General features: G+C 45.5%; 1 protein-coding gene across 1 annotated transcript; it reads right to left on the reverse strand.

Moving 5' to 3' along the window:
- Positions 1-16238: 16238 nt before the first annotated feature.
- Positions 16239-18097, reverse strand: LOC109738342 (protein ASPARTIC PROTEASE IN GUARD CELL 2). The gene has a single exon (XM_020297442.4). It carries the CDS (start codon positions 17978-17980, stop codon positions 16553-16555), a length of 1428 nt encoding a protein of 475 aa, XP_020153031.1. The 5' UTR covers positions 17981-18097; the 3' UTR covers positions 16239-16552.
- Positions 18098-18903: the final 806 nt, after the last annotated feature.

An 18903-nucleotide genomic window follows, 5' to 3' on the forward strand; every position in this document is an offset into this window, starting at 1 on the left:
AAAACAGGCAATCCTGGAATACCCAGGTACCTCAGTCCACCCAGATGTGAGTTTTAGTTGCCACCTTAAGTTTAACCATATATTAATAATCTCACATCTGTCATGGATATCTCTCAAACCCAATCCACGTCTACAAGCATAGCATAGCAATATAAGCAACGTAGAAGTAACTCCCAAGGGTTTGATAATAAAACAGGTGATAGTTACTACCTCAACTACATCCCAATACCCACAATTTAATTAGATCCTAACCATGCAATGGTTGAGGGTTGATCTAATGCAACAAAACTGGGTAGTAAAGGGGTATGATCAAAGTGTTACTTGCCTTGCTGATGATCCGCGAAACCTAGCGATTCGAAGTAGCAAGCGGCGCACTCCGGGTACTCTATCGTAAACAAACAAGCAAACAATAAGTACTCATCTAATGCACATGTAAAACTCAAATAAGAGAACTAACCAGAAAAATCAACTTAAGAACTCCGGTTTGGAAAAAGAATCAATGAAACAAAGCAACGAAAATCAAACGGCGAAAGAAACAAGCTTCGTTTACTAATTTGGATCTAAATCAAATTTTACAGTAGCAAAAACTTTTTTGAGTAGGTTAAACGGAAAGAGAATTCGAGACGAAACTCTAGGCGCTTGAATCGCCTGATTCCGATAAACGAGCGAAAAGTTAAACTAAAACGAAAATCTGATCAGAAATCGCGATCTGGAATAATCGCGGAAAATTCGTCGAAAAAGAAAACTGACGAACAGTTAAACGAATGGACATTCATTAACAGCGTCAATCCGACGAACACGTTCGTTAAAACGAACTGGTCGGTGAACGTTCACTAGATCATTAAACCGAAAAAAATAAACCGAACTAGGGTTTAGAAAGAAAAAAAACGAACGGTTTCTTTTTTAAAGAAAACCGGCACGGCGGCGGCGGCGGCTCGGCTACCTCGTTGGCAGCTCCGACGGGGCTCCGGCGGGTCGGGCGAGGGCGGCGATGGGCGGCGGGGTTCGGGCGTCGGCGGGGGCGACGAACGGGGCGGCGGGCGGCGGCGTACGGCGGCTCCGGCGGCTCCTCCTTCGGGCGGCGGGGCGGGCGGCTCCTGGCGGCGGGGACGGGTGCGGGTCGGGGCGGCGGGGTGAGGAGAAGGACGGGGGGCTCGGGGTATAAAAGGAGGGGGTGTCGTGGAGGAGGGGCAAGGCGGCGGCGGCGACGAGTCCGGGAGGGACACGGGCGGCGGCGGCGTCTCTGTCTCGGTCTCCAGGAGGGAGACGAGGCGCGGGCTGGCTGGGCCGCGCGGCTGGGCTTCGGCCCAATCGGCGCTCGGCGTTTTTTTTTTATAAATCATTCGCCGAATTAAAAAAATCGCAGAAAAATAAATAAAAATCCAAAAATGCTAAAACAAATTTTCCCCGTCTAATTAAAATAATTAGAACGAGATGAACATTTTTCTTGGCCCAAAAAAATGCAGCCTTGAAAACGTGCAATTTTTTAATGCAAACAAAATTGCAAATAAAATCCGAATAAAATCAAATATTTGATTTTAATTTTTTTCCTCCAATATTTCAATTATTTTGGTGAAGCCATATTTTCTCCTCTCATTTATTTTAATATGAAATATCTTTCGGAGAGAAAATAATTAAAACCAAAATCCTTGTTTCCTTATTTGATAAAAATCAAATAGGAAAGTCAAGAAAATCCCCAACTCTCTCCGAGGGTCCTTGAGTTGCTTAGGATTTTTCGAGGATTTGCCAAAATGCAATAAAATATGCTATGCAATGATGATCTAATGTATAACATTCCAAATTGAAAATTTGGGATGTTACAGGTAGAAGCATGAAGATTTTGTTGCATCGGCTCTTGCACATAATTAGATGCATGATTGATAAAGCTAGGGCTAGCCGATACATTATGCTCATTAAACGATCTAGCAACAACATATGCATTATTTGCATCTACATAAGTGAATTGGGTATTCATGTTACCTTTGTAGATTGCAAAACCTAGATGACGATCTCTTCGTAGCAAGAACGGGCAGGAGACCGTTCAAAGCTTTGTCCCCAGCGGAGTCGCCAAAAAGTGTGTTCGCACACAAACACGTCACCGTGTACCCCCGACGCCGATGGTGATGCACCGCAGCTCACGTCGAAGGAGACCCACCGGAAGCGCGGTACGCAGGACAATCCGGCGGGTGCTTTTCAGGACCCGAAACCCCACACGCCCGGGAGGGACCCCGCCAGGACGCGCGGCGGCTATGGGCTGCCCTAGGTCGTCCTGACCGCCCCTAGGGCCTCGAGGTTCGCGGCCCTACAATGAAGAAGAACAAGCGAAGAACGAGAAAGAAGAATAACAAGGAGAGAGATAAAGGTAAAGGGTAAAAAGTGGTAGATGTGTTGTTCGATTGTGTGTTGTTCAATCGGCCGTGACCCCTTAAGTATATAAGAGGCGGCTGGACTTCCCGTGCAAGGAAAAGGCTTCAATTCACGTCCAAAACCCTAGTCCAATTCGGATTTGTTTGGTCCGAACTTTCCAAAATTGTTCGGTAAAATCTGGCTGCACCTTGCGGGCCATGTTTGGGGGAGTAAACGATCTCGGATGGAAACGAGCCCAAAAGCAATCTTGACCGTTTCGACGAGACGAACAACTTCCATGTTGAACGTTTTTTGATCGGAGGCCATCTTGAGGGGGTTTTCGGCTGTTTTCCGAAGTCTGCAGCAGCGAAATTCAAAACCCGGACGAACATACCCGGAGTGTCCGGCCATCCACAGAGAAAATCAAAACCCGGATGGTTTTCCCCGGAGTGTCCGGCCATCCAGTGTAGCAGCGTTTTGTACTGGCTGTAACTTTTGTATACGACCTCGGCTTAAGACGAATGTTATATCGAAATCAACCGTTTCGACGAGACTCACAACTTTCATGTTGAAACGTTTTCCATTTGAAGTCATCCTGATTGGGTTTCAAGCCATTCTTTAATCTGGTGTCAATATGAGCATCTCTGAACTTGTCATAACTTTTGCGTCCGAGCTCCGTTTTAGACCATCTTCATATCCATCTTGATCTTCTCGAAGAGAGCCATCTCATGGTGACTTTCAATAATAAGTTTGAATTAATCTTGACATAGCTTCGAGCTACTCTTCATAATCATGCCACTTTTGAGCGTGAACACATGCCCCCCTGTTTTTGGCAAAGCTTGTGTGCCGAAAAATAACTTCTGCATAACTAGTTCTAAGGACGATGTCAACACTCCATCGGCCATTTTGCATGTTCTTAGGACGATAAGTATAGATCGGCCATTGCTTGTTTCAACCTCTTGATGCAAACTTGGGTAAAAATATCTCAGCTTCTATAACAATCCGCTGATAAGGTTTCATAGATCAAAACCATCCTCCGAAACATATTTTCACCCTTTCGCTAGGATTTTGCAGATAATCAAGAATGAACTTCGTCCAATCCTTACTTCGCCTGCATAAAAGTTTCATTAGTGGCCGAAGCGGTGGGCTTCGGTTCGGTCTTACCTATGTTGACAAGACCTAGCATCGGCTATTGATAGAAATGCAATACACCATGGTTAACATAGTAGCCGGATGCTTGCTGTGTCAACTCTTTCGAATTGTTATGTCTAGATATATGAACAATTTTAAAGCAACCCAAGGTAAATCTTGCATCTAGACATACCAAAAGATATACTATAAGTGATTCGTCAAAACGTTGATAACCCTTGGATATTTGTTGCACTACTAATAACGAATCACCGGAAGCCTCAATATGTATAGCACCTATAGCAAGTAAAAGATTCAATCTGAATAACAATGCATATTCGTCTTTGATTAATCATGCATAAAAATATTCTAATCGGCATGAGGCTTCAAAAATAGTACCATAAAGAGATATATAAACAACACCAACACTTTGGCCATTGCTATTAATTGAACCATCAAAATATAATCTCCATAGTACTAGAGAGACAAGGATAATATCAATATTATGCATGTCATTAATCCGATGTTCAATAATAAACTCAGCTATGATTTTGCCTCTTATAGATCTCAAAGATGCATAAGCCAAATCATATCGAAACCAAGTATAAGCCCACTAGCCAATTCTGCAACTATGAATTCGTCTATGCAGCATATATTCAATGACATCGGTTATGATGTCTCAACTCCATTCAATCATAATATAGGCATACATATAAATTTCCATGAGCACGTACCTTGTCTCGCTCTCCAATCGAACTAAGGACGATGTTAGAATACTACACCGGCCATGCATTGACATACTCTTAGGACGATAGATAAATATCGACCATTACCATGTAAACTTCGTTCAAAGCACAGATAGCCAAAACAAACAAATGAAATGACAAATTAAGTATTTCGGCCCTTTGGATCAGCAACAAACTTGTAGCTAATCAAACGTATAGTGATTTGGTAATACTCTTTCATGATGTAAGAAATTATATTGCATCCATGGATTAAAATAAGCCCATTGAGGGTTACCAATCATACCTGATGACGAATTCCATGGCATAGGCGTTAATGGCATAGTTGAAGAATATGGATAATGTGTAAACCGAAGATACTGAAACTTTCGGCTTGGTCCTTCATAGTTTTCACTCTTTTCCTTCTTCACCTTTGCCGCACTTCTTGTAATGGAAGCTTGCACATAATTCTTCTTTTGAGTACTTACTTTGGGAACCCATGCCATGTTCCTTTCTTTAAGTTCTTGTGCACTAAGTTTTTGTAATTTCTTCTTTTGCCAATAAGATAAGCAGAGTGGGCACCCCGGTTGTGATTTTATTTGAAGCAATGGCAATTCTTGTTCTACCTTGTGCACTCTCAACTTCTTCTCATTAGATTTGGCATTTGATTGACTTGCCTCGCTGCCTTTAGTAGCCAATGTCAATACTTTAATTGGCTCCTTTTCATTTGAGATCAAATCTGAAGCTGCACTTTTAGGTCCATCTTTTTTAACATAGTAGACTTGCTTGACCACCTCTTTCTTCTTCCTTGAGCTCTGAACCGATTCCTTATGATTAAAACGGTCTTCAACATGTGATTGTTCAAATATCGATCTTCTCGGAGCTGCATTATATTGGTGAGATGGTCTAAAATAAGATGGAGAATGTGCCCTTGTATCATACCTGTCCCATGATGGATATGGATCTACATGAGCATAGGGAGGTATCCACGACATTGGCATTGGCGGCCCAAAATAAGGATATGAACAAGTTGTATTCAAATTCTCTTCTTGCCAATATCGATCTTTGGATTTGCGCCTAGGGGGTGATCTTGATGCTTTTGCATTAGTTGGTCGATAAGCACAGTTCTCCTCACTTATCTTCTGATATTTTTCCAATAGTTGCGCGAAAGTGACTTCGGCTTCTTACCTTTATGCTTACGTCGGCCTTTGCTTTCTTTGGTTGTGCTTGCACCGGTCTTTGGATTTTCTGTTGCCCCCAAGTCCTTGGCGTCTCCATTGTAGCTTCGATGGAATTCTCGTCCTCAAGATTATGTTCATTATGCTCTTTAACAACTTCTTTAATTGCAAGTTTGATCCCGTCACCTGCAGTTTTTACCTTCTCTTTAAATGGATCACCTTGAATCAGCCGATGCAAAAACCTTTTACCATCGGGACCAATTGGAATAGACTCGTTATCTCTTGGTGTCTCAACAAATTTCAATCGTCCTTTATCAATGGCCGATTTAACTATTTTACGAAACATGTTGCAATCCTCAATACTATGCTTGAACGAATCATGCAACTTACAATACATTCGTACTCGGATAGATGGCTTGACATGGTGATCAAGAATTCTAATGTAATTATTTTTCAACAACAAATCAAAGATTTGATCACACATGTTTGAATCGAAGGTATACGTTTGTTTTCTAGCCGATCTTGGTGTGCGAACAGCTTTGGAGGTCAGCAAACTAATGATTCAGAATTAGAATCTCCCCATTCGGCTATGCATTGTATTTTGCACTCTATCTCCAATGTATTTGGATAAGATATAATAGTTAGAACACACATGTCTCAATTGAGACCATGCGTAAGCCAAGTACGAAGCAAGCAAAGCTGCCCAATTAGATATGAACTTTAAATAAAGCAATGGGAGAAGTTTTGGCAGCAATTATAAGTCACCATCGGTCTCTTTGAATGGCACAATAGGTTGACCGATATGTTCTATAACATTTTTATTGCTAACAGTCAAATTCCCCTTCTTCATTGGTCTTTCAAAATTACTTATGAGAATTTTTCTTATAGAAGCATCAAGAATAAAGTTGCGACCAAATCGGAAGATCGGTAAATCACTGGCTAGACATACCTTTCCAAACACGTTGGGAGAGCATGATGGTTGTGTTACTTGAACAATATGTTGTTCCTCTTTCGAATAGCTCCCCAACTCCTCCTCGTCCTGTTTTTCTAGAACAGATTCGGCATACGTAATATTTTATTCGGTCTTTTCAATAGCCGAATTAACTTTGTTATCCGAATCACCACCTTTTTTGATAATTCTATCCACACCCAGTGATATCTCCTATTGACATAATCTAGCTTGGATTGCAGCATAATTAATAGGCTTTCCCTCTTTTATTAATTCATGTAGAACAACATTGCATTCGTCCCAAAAAGCCGTAAAAAAAATTTAATGACCCAATCTGGATAAAATTGTCCGCCGACATTTTTAGACTCTTTCGGTAACGAGATGTCACCGAAATTCTGTAATTGTGCAGGGAAAACATTGTATGCTACGATACAAGGTGAAGACACATGTGATCCTATAGAATTTTCACTTATTCGACTATTAGCGTGAATGTGCGGAGCTGAATTATTAATACCTATAGTTGCATATGGTGCTAAAAAATTAGTAGCATGAGCTGTAGCATATGATGATTGAGGGCATTTGGCCGGATAACTAGTAGTAGCATGGCCAATTCCCGTATCCACCGGGATGTTTTGATTAACATATTGCAAACTAGTTGCCGATGAATAAAAAGGTGAAACACTTTGTTGCTTACTATCGGAAGTTCCTATGTGAGGTGTTTCAACTTGATTAACGGAACTCATCACGTTGTTCATCGGCATATGGATTTGTGGGGCTGCCGATGCATGGGAGTTGGTATACATATGTTCCATGTTGCTAAAATTATATGAGGTAGAAGCATGAAGATTTTGTTGCATCGGCTCTTGCACATAATTAGATGCATGATTGATAAAGCTAGGGCTAGCCGATACATTATGCTCATTAAACGATCTAGCAACAACATGTGCATTATTTGCATCTACATAAGTGAATTGCGTATTCATGTTACCTTTGTAGATTGCAAAACCTTGATGACGATCTCTTCGTAGTAAGAACGAGCCGGAGACCGTTCAAAGCTTCGTCCCCAGCGGAGTCGCCAAAAAGTGTGTTCGCACACGAACACATCTCTGTGTACCCCGGACGCCGAGGGTGATGCACCGCAGCTCACGTCGAAGGAGACCCGCCGGAAGCGCGGTACGCAGGACAATCCGGTGGGTGCTTTTCAGGACCCGAAACCCCACACGCCCGGGAGGGACCCTGTTAGGGCGCGCGGCGGCTATGGGCTGCCCTAGGTCGTCCTGATCGCCACTAGGGCCTCGAGGTTCGCTGCCCTACAATGAAGAAGAACAAGCGAAGAACGAGAAAGAAGAAGAACAAGGGAGAGAGATAAAGGTAAAGGGTAAAAAGTGGTAGATGTGTTGTTTGATTGTGTGTTGTTCAATTGGCCGTCACCCCTTAAGTATATAAGAGGCGGCTGGACTTCCGGTGCGAGGAAAAGGCTTCAATTCACGTCCAAAACCCTAGTCCAATTCGGATTTGTTTGGTCCAAACTTTCCAAAACTGTTCGGTAAAATCTGGCTGCACCTGTCGGGCCATGTTTCGGGGAGTAAACGATCTTGGATGGAAACGAGCCCAAAAGCAATCTTGACCGTTTCGACGAGACGAACAACTTACATGTTGAACGGTTTTTGATCTGAGGCCATCTTGAGGGGGTTTTCGGCTGTTTTCCAAAGTCTGCAGCAGCGAAATTCAAAACCCGGACGAACATACCTGGAGAAAATCAAAATCCGGATGGTTTTCCCCGGAGTGTCTGGCCATCCAGTGTAGCAGCGTCTTGTACTAGCTGTAACTTTTACATACGACCTCTGATTAAGACGAAGTTTATATCAAAATCAACCGTTTCGACGAGACGCACAACTTTCATGTTGAAACGTTTTCCATTTGAAGTCATCTTGATTGGATTTCAAGCCATTCTTTAATCTGGTGTCAATATGAGCATCTCTGAACTTGTCATAACTTTTGCATCCGAGCTCCGTTTTAGACCATCTTCATATCCATCTTAATCTTCTCAAAGAGAGCCATCTCATGGTGAATTTGAATAATAATCATGCCACTTTTGAGCGTCAACACCACCATGTGTGAAAACCCACTAGCGCGCGCACCCCTGGTTCACTCCGGTGAACTAGGCGCCACCCCCACAACACCTCCTCGACCAATCAATGCACAAGTCTTGACCACATTGCATGAGGGTAGCCGCCATGGATATGCTATCAAGAGAACTACTGCTCATAGTATTTTGATCCTGGAATCGTCCACCAGAGATACTGCAACCACAGCAGGTCCATGTTGGAACCAGGCTGGTGACAGAGTTGCATCCATTGAAGAGAAAAGTTGCATCCATAGCAGATGGGTCTGCATCCATGGCTGCAGAAGCTCGAACCGTCGATGCAAAATATGCATCCATTGAAGAAGAAGTTGCAACCACGGAGTGTGCTGCAAGCCATAGCAGCCGGTGCTGGAGACGAAATGCGTGCCACACCCAGATGTTGCAACCGCGACAGTGACATGTTGGAACCAGCCCGCGACGGAGCTACACCCCCGAACAGACGCGTGTTGAATTGACCGGCGACAGAGTTGCGACCTCGGGCACAAAGTTGCAACAAGGGGAGCAGAAGCTGGAACCCCTGGCATTGTGCTACAACCGGTGGCAGAGCAAGGGATAGGTGGGGGCTTTGAGCTAAAGGTGCGGCAGTGCAGGTGCGGCGGGGTGCTGCGAGCGATGGCGAGGTTGTGGTGGCCGGTGAGGCTGAGTGATACGTCTCCAACGTATCTATAATTTTTGATTGCTCCATGCTATATTATATTCTGTTTTGGAAGTTATTGGGCTTTATTCTACACTTCTATATTATTTTTGGGACTAACCTATTAACCGGAGGCCCAGCCCAGAATTGCTGTATTTTTCCTATTTCAGAGTTTCGCAGAAAAAGAATATCAAACGGAGTCCAAACGGAATGAAACCTTCGGGAACGTGATTTTCGGAACGAACGTGATCCAGAGGACTTGGACCCTACGTCAAGTAAGCTACTAGGAGGGCACGAGGTAGGGGGGCGCGCCCTCCACCCTCGTGGGCCCCATGTTGCTCCACCGACGTATTTCTTCCTCCTATATATACCTACGTACCCTCAAACGATCATATACGGTGCCAAAAACCTAATTCCACCGCCGCAACCTTCTGTACCCGTGAGTTCCCATCTTGGGGCCTTTTCCGGAGCTCCGCCGGAGGGGGCATCGATCACGGAGGGCTTCTACATCAACACCATAGCCTCTCCGATGAAGTTTGAGTAGTTTACCTCAGACTTTCGGGTTCATAGTTATTAACTAGATGGCTTCTTCTCTCTTTTTGGATCTCAATACAATGTTCTCCTCCTCTCTTGTGGAGATCTATTCGATGTAATCTTCTTTTGCGGTGTGTATGTTGAGACCGATGAATTGTGGGTTTATGATCAAGTTTATCTATGAACAATATTTGAATCTTCTCTGAATTCTTTTATGTATGATTGGTTATCTTTGCAAGTCTCTTCGAATTATCAGTTTGGTTTGGCCTACTAGATTAATCTTTCTTGCAATGGGAGAAGTGCTTAGCTTTGGGTTCAATCTTGGGGTGTCCTTTCCCAGTGATAGTAGGGGCAGCAAGGCACGTATTGTATTGTTGCCGTCGAGAATAACAAGATGGGGTTTATATGATATTGCATGAGTTTATCCCTCTACATCATGTCATCTTGCTTAAGGCGTTACTCCGTTCTTGGATAGCGGTCGATGTGTGGAGTAATAGTAGTAGATGCAGGCAGGAGTCGGTCTACTTGTCACGGACGTGATGCCTATATACATGATCATACCTAGATATTCTCATAACTATGCTCAATTCTATCAATTGCTCGACAGTAATTTGTTCACCCACCGTAATACTTATGCTATCTTGAGAGAAGCCACTAGTGAAACCTACGGCCCCCGGGTCTATTTTCCATCATATTAATCTTCCGTCAACAAGTTATTTCTATTACCGTTTATTTTGCAATCTTTACTTTTTAGTCTTTATCATAAAAATACCAAAAATATTATCTTATCTTCTCTATCAGATCTCACTTTTGCAAGTGGTCGTGAAGGGATTGACAACCCCTTTATCGCGTTGGTTGCAACGTTCTTATTTGTTTGTGTAGGTACAAGGGACTTGAGCGTGGCCTCCTACTGGATTGATACATTGGTTCTCAAAAACTGAGGGAAATACTTACGCTACTTTGATGCATCACCCTTTCCTCTTCAAGGGAAAACCAACGCAGTGCTCAAGAGGTAGCACTATTCCAACCAGTAGCGCTGACCACAACACCTCTATTAAAATGCTCAAGGAAGTTATTTTCCCAAGGTTTGGAGTCCCTAGATATTTAATGACTTATCGTGGTTCACACTTTATTCATGGTGCTTTTCGTAAAATGCTTGCTAAGTATGATGTTAACCATAGAATTAAATCACCTTATCATCCTCAGTCTAGTGGTCAAGTTGAGCTTAGCAATAGAGAAATAAAATTACTTTTGCAAAATACTGTTAATAGGTCCAGGAAGAATTGGTCTAAGACATTAGATGATGCACTTTGGGCTTATAGAACATCTTACAAAAATCCTATGGGTATGTATCCTTTTAAAATGGTTTATGGAAAAGCTTGTCATTTACCTCTTGAGTTAGAACATAAATCATATTGGGCAGTTAAAGAACTCAACTATGATTTCAAACTTGCTGGTGAAAAGAGGTTATTTGATATAAGCTCATTAGATGAATGGAGAACCCAAGCTTATGAAAATGCAAATTATTCAAAGAAAAGTTAAAAGATGGCATGATAAAAGAATTCAAAAACGTGAGTTTAAAGTCGGAGAATATGTTCTTTTGTACAACTCTCGTTTTAGATTCTTTGCAGGCAAACTCCTCTCCAAATGGGAAGGCCCCTATGTCATCGAGGAGGTTTACCGGTCTGGAGGCATCAAAATAAATAATTCCGAAGGCACTAACCCGAAGGTTGTCAATGGGCAACGAATAAAGCACTATATCTCAGGTACGCCTGTTAATGTTGAAAGTAATATTATCCAAACTCTGACACCGGAAGAATACATAAAAGAATCCTTCCGGAACACTCCGGAATTTTCAAAATAAGGAGGTATGTAGTACGTAAGTAAACAGACTCCGAAAAATTTGCAAAAATATTTTTTGTTAGTTGGAATAATTTAGAATTTTGGGAATAAAGAAACCTCCAGGAAGCGTTCCCTAGAGGGTACAATACACCAGGACGCGCCAGGCCCCCCTGGCGCGCCCAGGTGGGTTGTGCCCACCTGGGACACCTCCCATACTCCGTTTTTCTTCCTTGTACTTGTCCTGCAAGATAAAAATTCTATATATACTTTCCTAACCTTTTAACCACCGTATCGCGGAGAAAATCCCATGTTCCCTTTTCTTGCTGTTTCAGGTCAGATTTATCAAGCTAAGTATCAAGTCTCCCTGCTCCTCCGACCACATGGAAGAAGATACTTGGCTGATGAAGATCGGGACGAAGCGGTAGGACCCTACAGACACCACCAAAGGAGAATTGAGTATCGGGTATGGCCACTCCCCTTGGCTTCCGCCAAGCTTGGGGGAGGTGCCCCGGCATCGTATCATCCCACTATCCTTTTGCTTTCACATATCTTAGTTCAATCTTTTGCTTAGATGAATAAAGTTTAGTTCTATCTTTTCTTCTTTGAGAGTTTGCTTAGTGATCTATCATTGTTATCATGTGCAAGTACATAATAAAGTTAGTTCGAGTTTTTTACTTTTTTTACATACTTGTTGCAAATAAAGAAAAGAAAAAGAGAAAGAAAGCAAACAAAAGAAAGGAAATAAATCAAAAAGATCATATACTAATCCTATGGTGGGTGATAGCACCACATAAGGAAAAGTATAAGTAAGAAAATTTTATTAGAGATTGACAAACATAGCATTGGTCAGTGATGCAACTCATGAAAGAATTAATAAGGGAAGCGAAGATTCACATATAAATATACTATCCTAGAAATCTTTTGTGATTGTGAGCCCTCATCAAAATATTATATGCCAAAATTGTTGACGTTGGACAAGGAAGACAATGTAATGGTTTATGTATGTTTATATTCACATAGAAGTCATATTGTCATAGATCCTTTAACATGTGATGCTTGCCCCCTATCTTTGCTAGCCAAAAATTCCGCACTAAGTAGAGATACTACTTGTGCATCCAATAACCCTTAAACCCAAATCGTTTTCAAGTGTCCACCATACCTACCTAGGGATTGAATAAGATCCCTCAAGTAAGTTGTCATCGGTGCAAAAAGGCAATACAAATTGCTTCTAAATATGTGAGATCTTTTAGTGTAAGAGAAAATTGAGCGTTGCACGAACTTGGATGACAAAGAATAAAAGCGACAGACTGCATAATAAAGGTTGTCATCTTAAGGGGCAATGTAACGTGACGTTCTATTGCACTAAAGGGTTGAGAATGCAAACAAATAAGCGCATGGCAACCGCTGCTTCCCTGTGCGAAGGACCTATCTTTTACTTTTATGTATTTTCTTTTATGCAAAGAGTCAAAGTTTTCCTTCTAATCTTTTTTATTTTTCTCTTTTGGCAAGCATCATGTGGTGAAGAAATATCTAGGCACATATGTCCAGTTGAATATAGATAGCATGAGTTATTATTGTTGACATCACCCTTGAGGTGATTATGTTGGGAGGCAAAACTATAAGCCCCTATCTTTCTATGTGTCCGGTTGAAACGTTTTGCTCATGTGTACTCGGTGAGTGTTAACAATCATAGAAGACTATATGATGGTTGAGTATGTGAACTTGCCTAAAGGCTCCAACACGTGACCCTTCCTGAAAACATGATGAATTGTAGTTGCAAAGTTGACTGAGAACATTGTTTGTTGGTTTCTAATAGAGTTTTTGCTTTATACTTCGATTGTGTGATGAACTATTACTTATTCATGGGAAGTATATGATCAAAGTTCTATGATAAAAGTCCTATGTTTAATTTTGTTGCTGTTATAATAATCAACATGATGCTTCTATGTTCGTATTTTGTTTTTATCGACACCTCTCTCTCAAAGCATATGGACATGTTTTTCGATTTTGGTTTTCGCTTGAGGACAAGCGAGGTCTAAGCTTGGGGGAGTTGATACGCCCATTTTGCATCATATTTTCTTATTGTTATTTATAATGTTTTTGTCGATAATAATGCTTTTTGAAATAATTCTAATGCCTTTTCTCTCATAATTTGCAAGGTACACACCAAGAGGGAGAATTCCGGCAGCTGGAAATCTGGACCTGAAAAAGCTACGTCAGGCCACCTATTATGCAAAACTCCAAATGAGCTGAAACTCCACGAGAATTTTTTATGGAATATTTAAGAAATACTGGGGCCAATAAACGCCAGAGGGGGGCCACCAGGTGGGCACAACCCACCTGGGCGCGCCCTGGTGGGTTGTGGCCTCCTCGGCCCACCTCCGGTGCCCATCTTCTGGTATATAAGTGTTTTTGACCTAGAAAAAAAATAAGGAGAAGACTTTCGGGACGGAGCGTCGCCGTCTCGAGGCGGAACTTGGCCAGGAGCACTTTTGAACCTCCGGCGGAGCGATTCTGCAGGGGGAACTTCCCTCCCGGAGGGGGAAATCATCATCATAATCATCACCAACAACTCTCCCATCTTGGGGAGGGCAATCTCCATCAACATCTTCACCAGCACCATCTCATCTCAAACCCTAGTTCATCTCTTGTATTCAATCTTGTTACCGGAACTATAGATTGTTGCTAGGGGGTGACTAGTAGTGTTGATTACATCTTGTAGTTGATTACTATATGGTTTATTTGGTGGAAGATTATATGTTCAGATCCATTATGCATATTAATACCCCTATGATCATGAGCATGTTGATTATTTGTGAGTAGTTACTTTTGTTCTTGAGGTCACGGGAGAAATCATGTTTCAAGTAATCATGTTAAGTTGATATGTGTTTGATATTTTTATAGTATGTATGTTGTGATTCCCTTAGTGGCGCCATGTGAACGTCGACTACATGACACTTCACCATATTTGGGCCTAAGGGAATGCATTGTGGAGTAGTAATTAGATGGTGGGTTGCGAGAGTGACAGAAACTTAAACCCAGTTTATGCACTATTCTGTAAGGGACCAAATAGATCCTAGAGTTTAATGCTATGGTTAGGATTTATCCTTAATACTTTTCTGGTAGTTGCGGATGTTTGCAGGAGGGTTAATCATAAGTAGGAGGTTTGTTCAAGTAAGAACAACACCTAAGCACCGTACCACCCACATATCAAATGATCAAAGTAGCGAACACAAATCAAACCAACATGATGAAAGTGACTAGATGAAATTCCCGTGTACCCTCAAGAACGCTTTGCTTATCATAAGAGACCGTTTTGGCTTGTCCTTTGCCTCAAAAGGATTGGGCTACCTTGCTGCATACTTATTGCTACTATCATTACTTGCTCGTTACAAATTATCTTGCTATCAAGCTACTTGCTACTTACAGTTTCAACACTTGCAGACATTACCTTACGGAAAACTACTTGTCATTTCCTTATGCTCCTCGTTGGGTTCGACACTCGTACTTATCGAAAAGAGCTACAATTGATACCCTATACTTGTGGGTCATCAGCTGCCCGCATTCATGTCGTTGTAGAGCAGACGTGAATTCTCACTGACTCTGCTATTGAAGGAGCGCGCCAGCCAAGGTGCCGCCCACGACGCGTCCCCGGTGTCCGTGCATGTTCAATGTTGGAGACGCTTTACTGGACAGGACAAGACGGATATCTTTTGTATGCCGCTATTTAGCAAGCTTGCCGGCCGAGAAACCACTCCGGCGCCGTGCATTGACACACCTGGACGCCTGGCCTCACCGAAATCTGCTATTTAAAGGTGGCCACACCCGGCTAACTCCACGCCACAATACAAGCCGCTCCCCATCCTTCTTCCTTGCACCACATCTGCCATGTCTACAGGCAGCAAAGCTCTATGGGAGATACTTTCCACGAAGATGAAGCACGAGGTGGCCTCCCTTGCGGCCGCCGGGCAGAGCCGCCGTGCCAGGCGGATTGAGGCTGGCTTGCTGGACAGCTCCCCCAAGGTCTCCGACGACGAGGATGACCCCAAGATGGAAACGGGCTCCGACGACACCGCCCCAGTGCCGGCGCTTGTTCACGCCGGCTTCACCATGGAGTAGGCGCAAGCGCTATAACCCCGTCATGGCAGAGGTGCAGCCTACACCGGTTTCTATGTTGGTGTTCCAGCAGGCGCAAGAGGAACAACGTCACAACCTATTTCTCCTGGAGCAGCACCGGCTGGCGGAGGACCTGATCTACAGCCAGCGCGCGAGCGAGAAGGCCGTGGTGGCCATGGCCGCGGCGAACCCCAACTTAGTCGCAGAGCAGCCTACCATCTACGAGGCCGTCTGCACTTAAGCCGCCGCTCGCCAGGAAACGGCCACTGTGGAGACGCAGCTCCAGACGATCGTGGAGAAGAACAACACCAGCTGTGCCTCCTACGCGCCGCCGATGAACTACCCGGCGGCCGGGTGGGACGACGATAGCGCGGACGCCACCATTTCCATCGCGGACTCCTCTGAGGATGAGTAGACCCACCGGCAGGGCCTTGTGTCCCATGCGGTACTCTTACTCGTCAGAGACCACACCTTTACATCACGGGTCTTATCGCCGGTGCTTGTCGAGACGGCGGATGGAGGAGGCAGTCTCAGAAGCGAACAACAAGCGCTTGGACGCCGGCGGCCGCAGTAGTTTTTTTATTCTAAATATTTGAAATTTAATAAAAACTCGCCATGTTTGCATGACTGAAGTCCATTTATGTAAATTATATATACGAACTTAAATAAAATCTGTCCGCGTTTGCACTGATGCAGGAGAAAATTTGTGGGTTACCGATATACTTAGGGTGCATCGCCGGAAATCCTGAAATAAATCCAGGATAAATGTGAGCATCAGGATTTGAACTCTAGTGGGCTCGGGATACCAGGGTCCTCCTAACCATCCAAATACATGTTGGTTCGACGCATATATTGTACCTACATATAGTTATACATCGTACAATACGATCCCATCGCGTATATACAAAGCGGGCCTACTCAATCCTCTACGTTTGACGTGGCAGCAGAACTAGGATACTAGCACGTCGCGGGTCCGAAGCCAACGTAACCAGTGGCGGAGTCGACGGTGATCTGGATCCCCTGCTGCTGTATGTTGCCGAGGATGGACAGCCCCGACGCCGACGCCGCGAACGCCAGGCAGTACACGCCGCCGCCCATCTCCACCAGCAGGTTCCTCGCCGGCAGCGTCAGCGCCGCGCCGTCCCGCCCGAAGTAGAGGGCCACCGTCGGCACGCGCACGCTCGCGTACCCACTCAGGTCGTAGCAAGTGTCCAGCAGCGACACGCCCGGCGCGCGCGGGAGGCCGCCGCCGACGGCGTCCGCGAACGCGTCGCGCAGCGCGGCGTAGGCGTCGGCCGGGAGCCGCGTCACGGCCGTGCCGGTGTCCATCACCACGCCGCCGCCGCCGTCCTCGGTGAGGTCGAAGAGCCCGTCCTGCAGCGCGAGCCTTTCGCCGCCGACGCCGAGCCCAGTGAGGCCAACGTAGTAGAAGCTGGGCTCCTGCGCGTTACGCAGCAGGGGCACCCACACGGCGCCCACCGGCATGGCGTCGTCCCGGCCGAGCACGAGCGACCCGGCGCCGGCGTCGGCGCCGCGGCTGGCGAGGCAGTAGCTGAAGGCACCGCCTGCCGCGCCGCCAAGCTGCCCGACGAGCGACATGGGGCCCCAGCCGAGGCCGAGCAGGCCGGCCGCCCCGACGAAGAGGCCGCGGTTGCGGTGGCCGCAGCCGATTGCGACGCCCTGCACCGGCGTGCTGTCCCCGAACGTGAGCGTCTCCATCGCGAGTACGCCCTGGGTGTACGACCCGTCGCCGTACGACACCTGGTACCGGCACGCTCCGGAGTCGGCGCAGCCGGATGACCCGCCGGGTAGCGTCCGGCAGACGCCGGAGCCGCACGGCACGATGGCGAAGGACGCTGACCCGGCCGGGTCGAAGAGAGGGTCGGCCTGCTGGTAGCACTCGGCGCAGGGGCGGCACTGCACCCAGATGACGTCGCTCCCGGAGTCCACGACCAGGTACTGCTCCGTGGGCGGCGACCCCACGCCGACGCGGACGAAGTACTCGCCGCTGCCCTCGGAGATGCCGGACACCACCTCCGACCCCACCTCCGTCGTCATCGTCGTCGGCGAGAGGCGACCCTGGAGGTACTCTACCCGCACGGCATCCCTTGCCACGAGGCCGAGCACCGCGTGCCGCGTTGATGGGTACGTCCTGCCGGAGACGGCGCCGCGGTGCAGCAGCGCCAGCGAGGGGCGGCCATCGCGGCGCGGCGACGAGGATGAGGATGGTGACGTGGCCGCAGCCATGGTGAAGTTGCGAGGGTCGATGTAGTGGAACCGCAGTGACGACGGTGACGAAGCCGAAGCGCCGGACATGATCACGGCGCAGACGAAGAGGAGGGCAAGGGGGGGAAGCGTGGTGGTCATTGCGGCGTGCATGGCCATGGTGCGCTCGTACACACAGAGGTGTTTGTGGAAACGACGAAGCTTTACTTCGAGCAGGAGCTAGCTAGCAGAGGCCCGGAGGATTTATGAGTTCCGCGGTGTGTGGGTGGCAAGTGTGTTGTGCAGCACTAGCTAGTGGCTGTGGTGTGGTTCATGCACTTGTCTGTTTGCCACGTATGATAACGCATTGTTGATAATAAAGTCCATTAATTTGATCGATCGTAACGTCGAACGCAAGTTAGTGAACACGTTTTTTGACCGGTTTTAATGATATTAGGTTTGGGGTTTCTGGAGTACATGCTGTGCTTTTTTGGCTCAATTGGAAGACCTTTTGCCTGTATTTTCAATCGTGCCTTTTGTCTACCTTTCATCTTTAGAGACCGCCTATACATCGTGCGACTGATTTTTCCGAACTTTCAGAGTCGATTTTACACGGACCATATTATACGGAAAACCAACAGCCCCCTTCTTCTTCCTCATCGAGTGTGCCAATGTTCTTCTTCCTCTTCTCCCTATCCATTGCACCTTTTTTTTTCTCGAAGAATCAATTTATTCATCATCTGTCATAGCAGTACAGAGAACATCAAAAATAACAAAAATTACAATCAGGCTCGTGGACCACCTAGCGACGACTACACGTCAAATCCTGTCCTCCACTCCGGCATAGTCTTGGTGATCCCTCGCTAATGACGCCGCAACGTCCCTATCTCGAGCTCCAGCGGGCGCTATCTAATCTCGAGGGGAAGGGGTGTCCAAAATGAGAGGGGGGGGGGGGGGGGGGGGGGGTCGCCACGTGAACCACTGAATCCTATTGCCCTGTTGCGACGCCGACGATACCTTTATTTATTGTTTTGTAGAGTCATCTTTCATTGGGAAACGCTATGTGTTATTCCATTTGTCTCTCTACTTTTTAATTGCTTGCG

Source organism: Aegilops tauschii, chromosome 2 (assembly GCF_002575655.3).
Source record: "Aegilops tauschii subsp. strangulata cultivar AL8/78 chromosome 2, Aet v6.0, whole genome shotgun sequence".
Taxonomy (NCBI): domain Eukaryota; kingdom Viridiplantae; phylum Streptophyta; class Magnoliopsida; order Poales; family Poaceae; genus Aegilops; species Aegilops tauschii.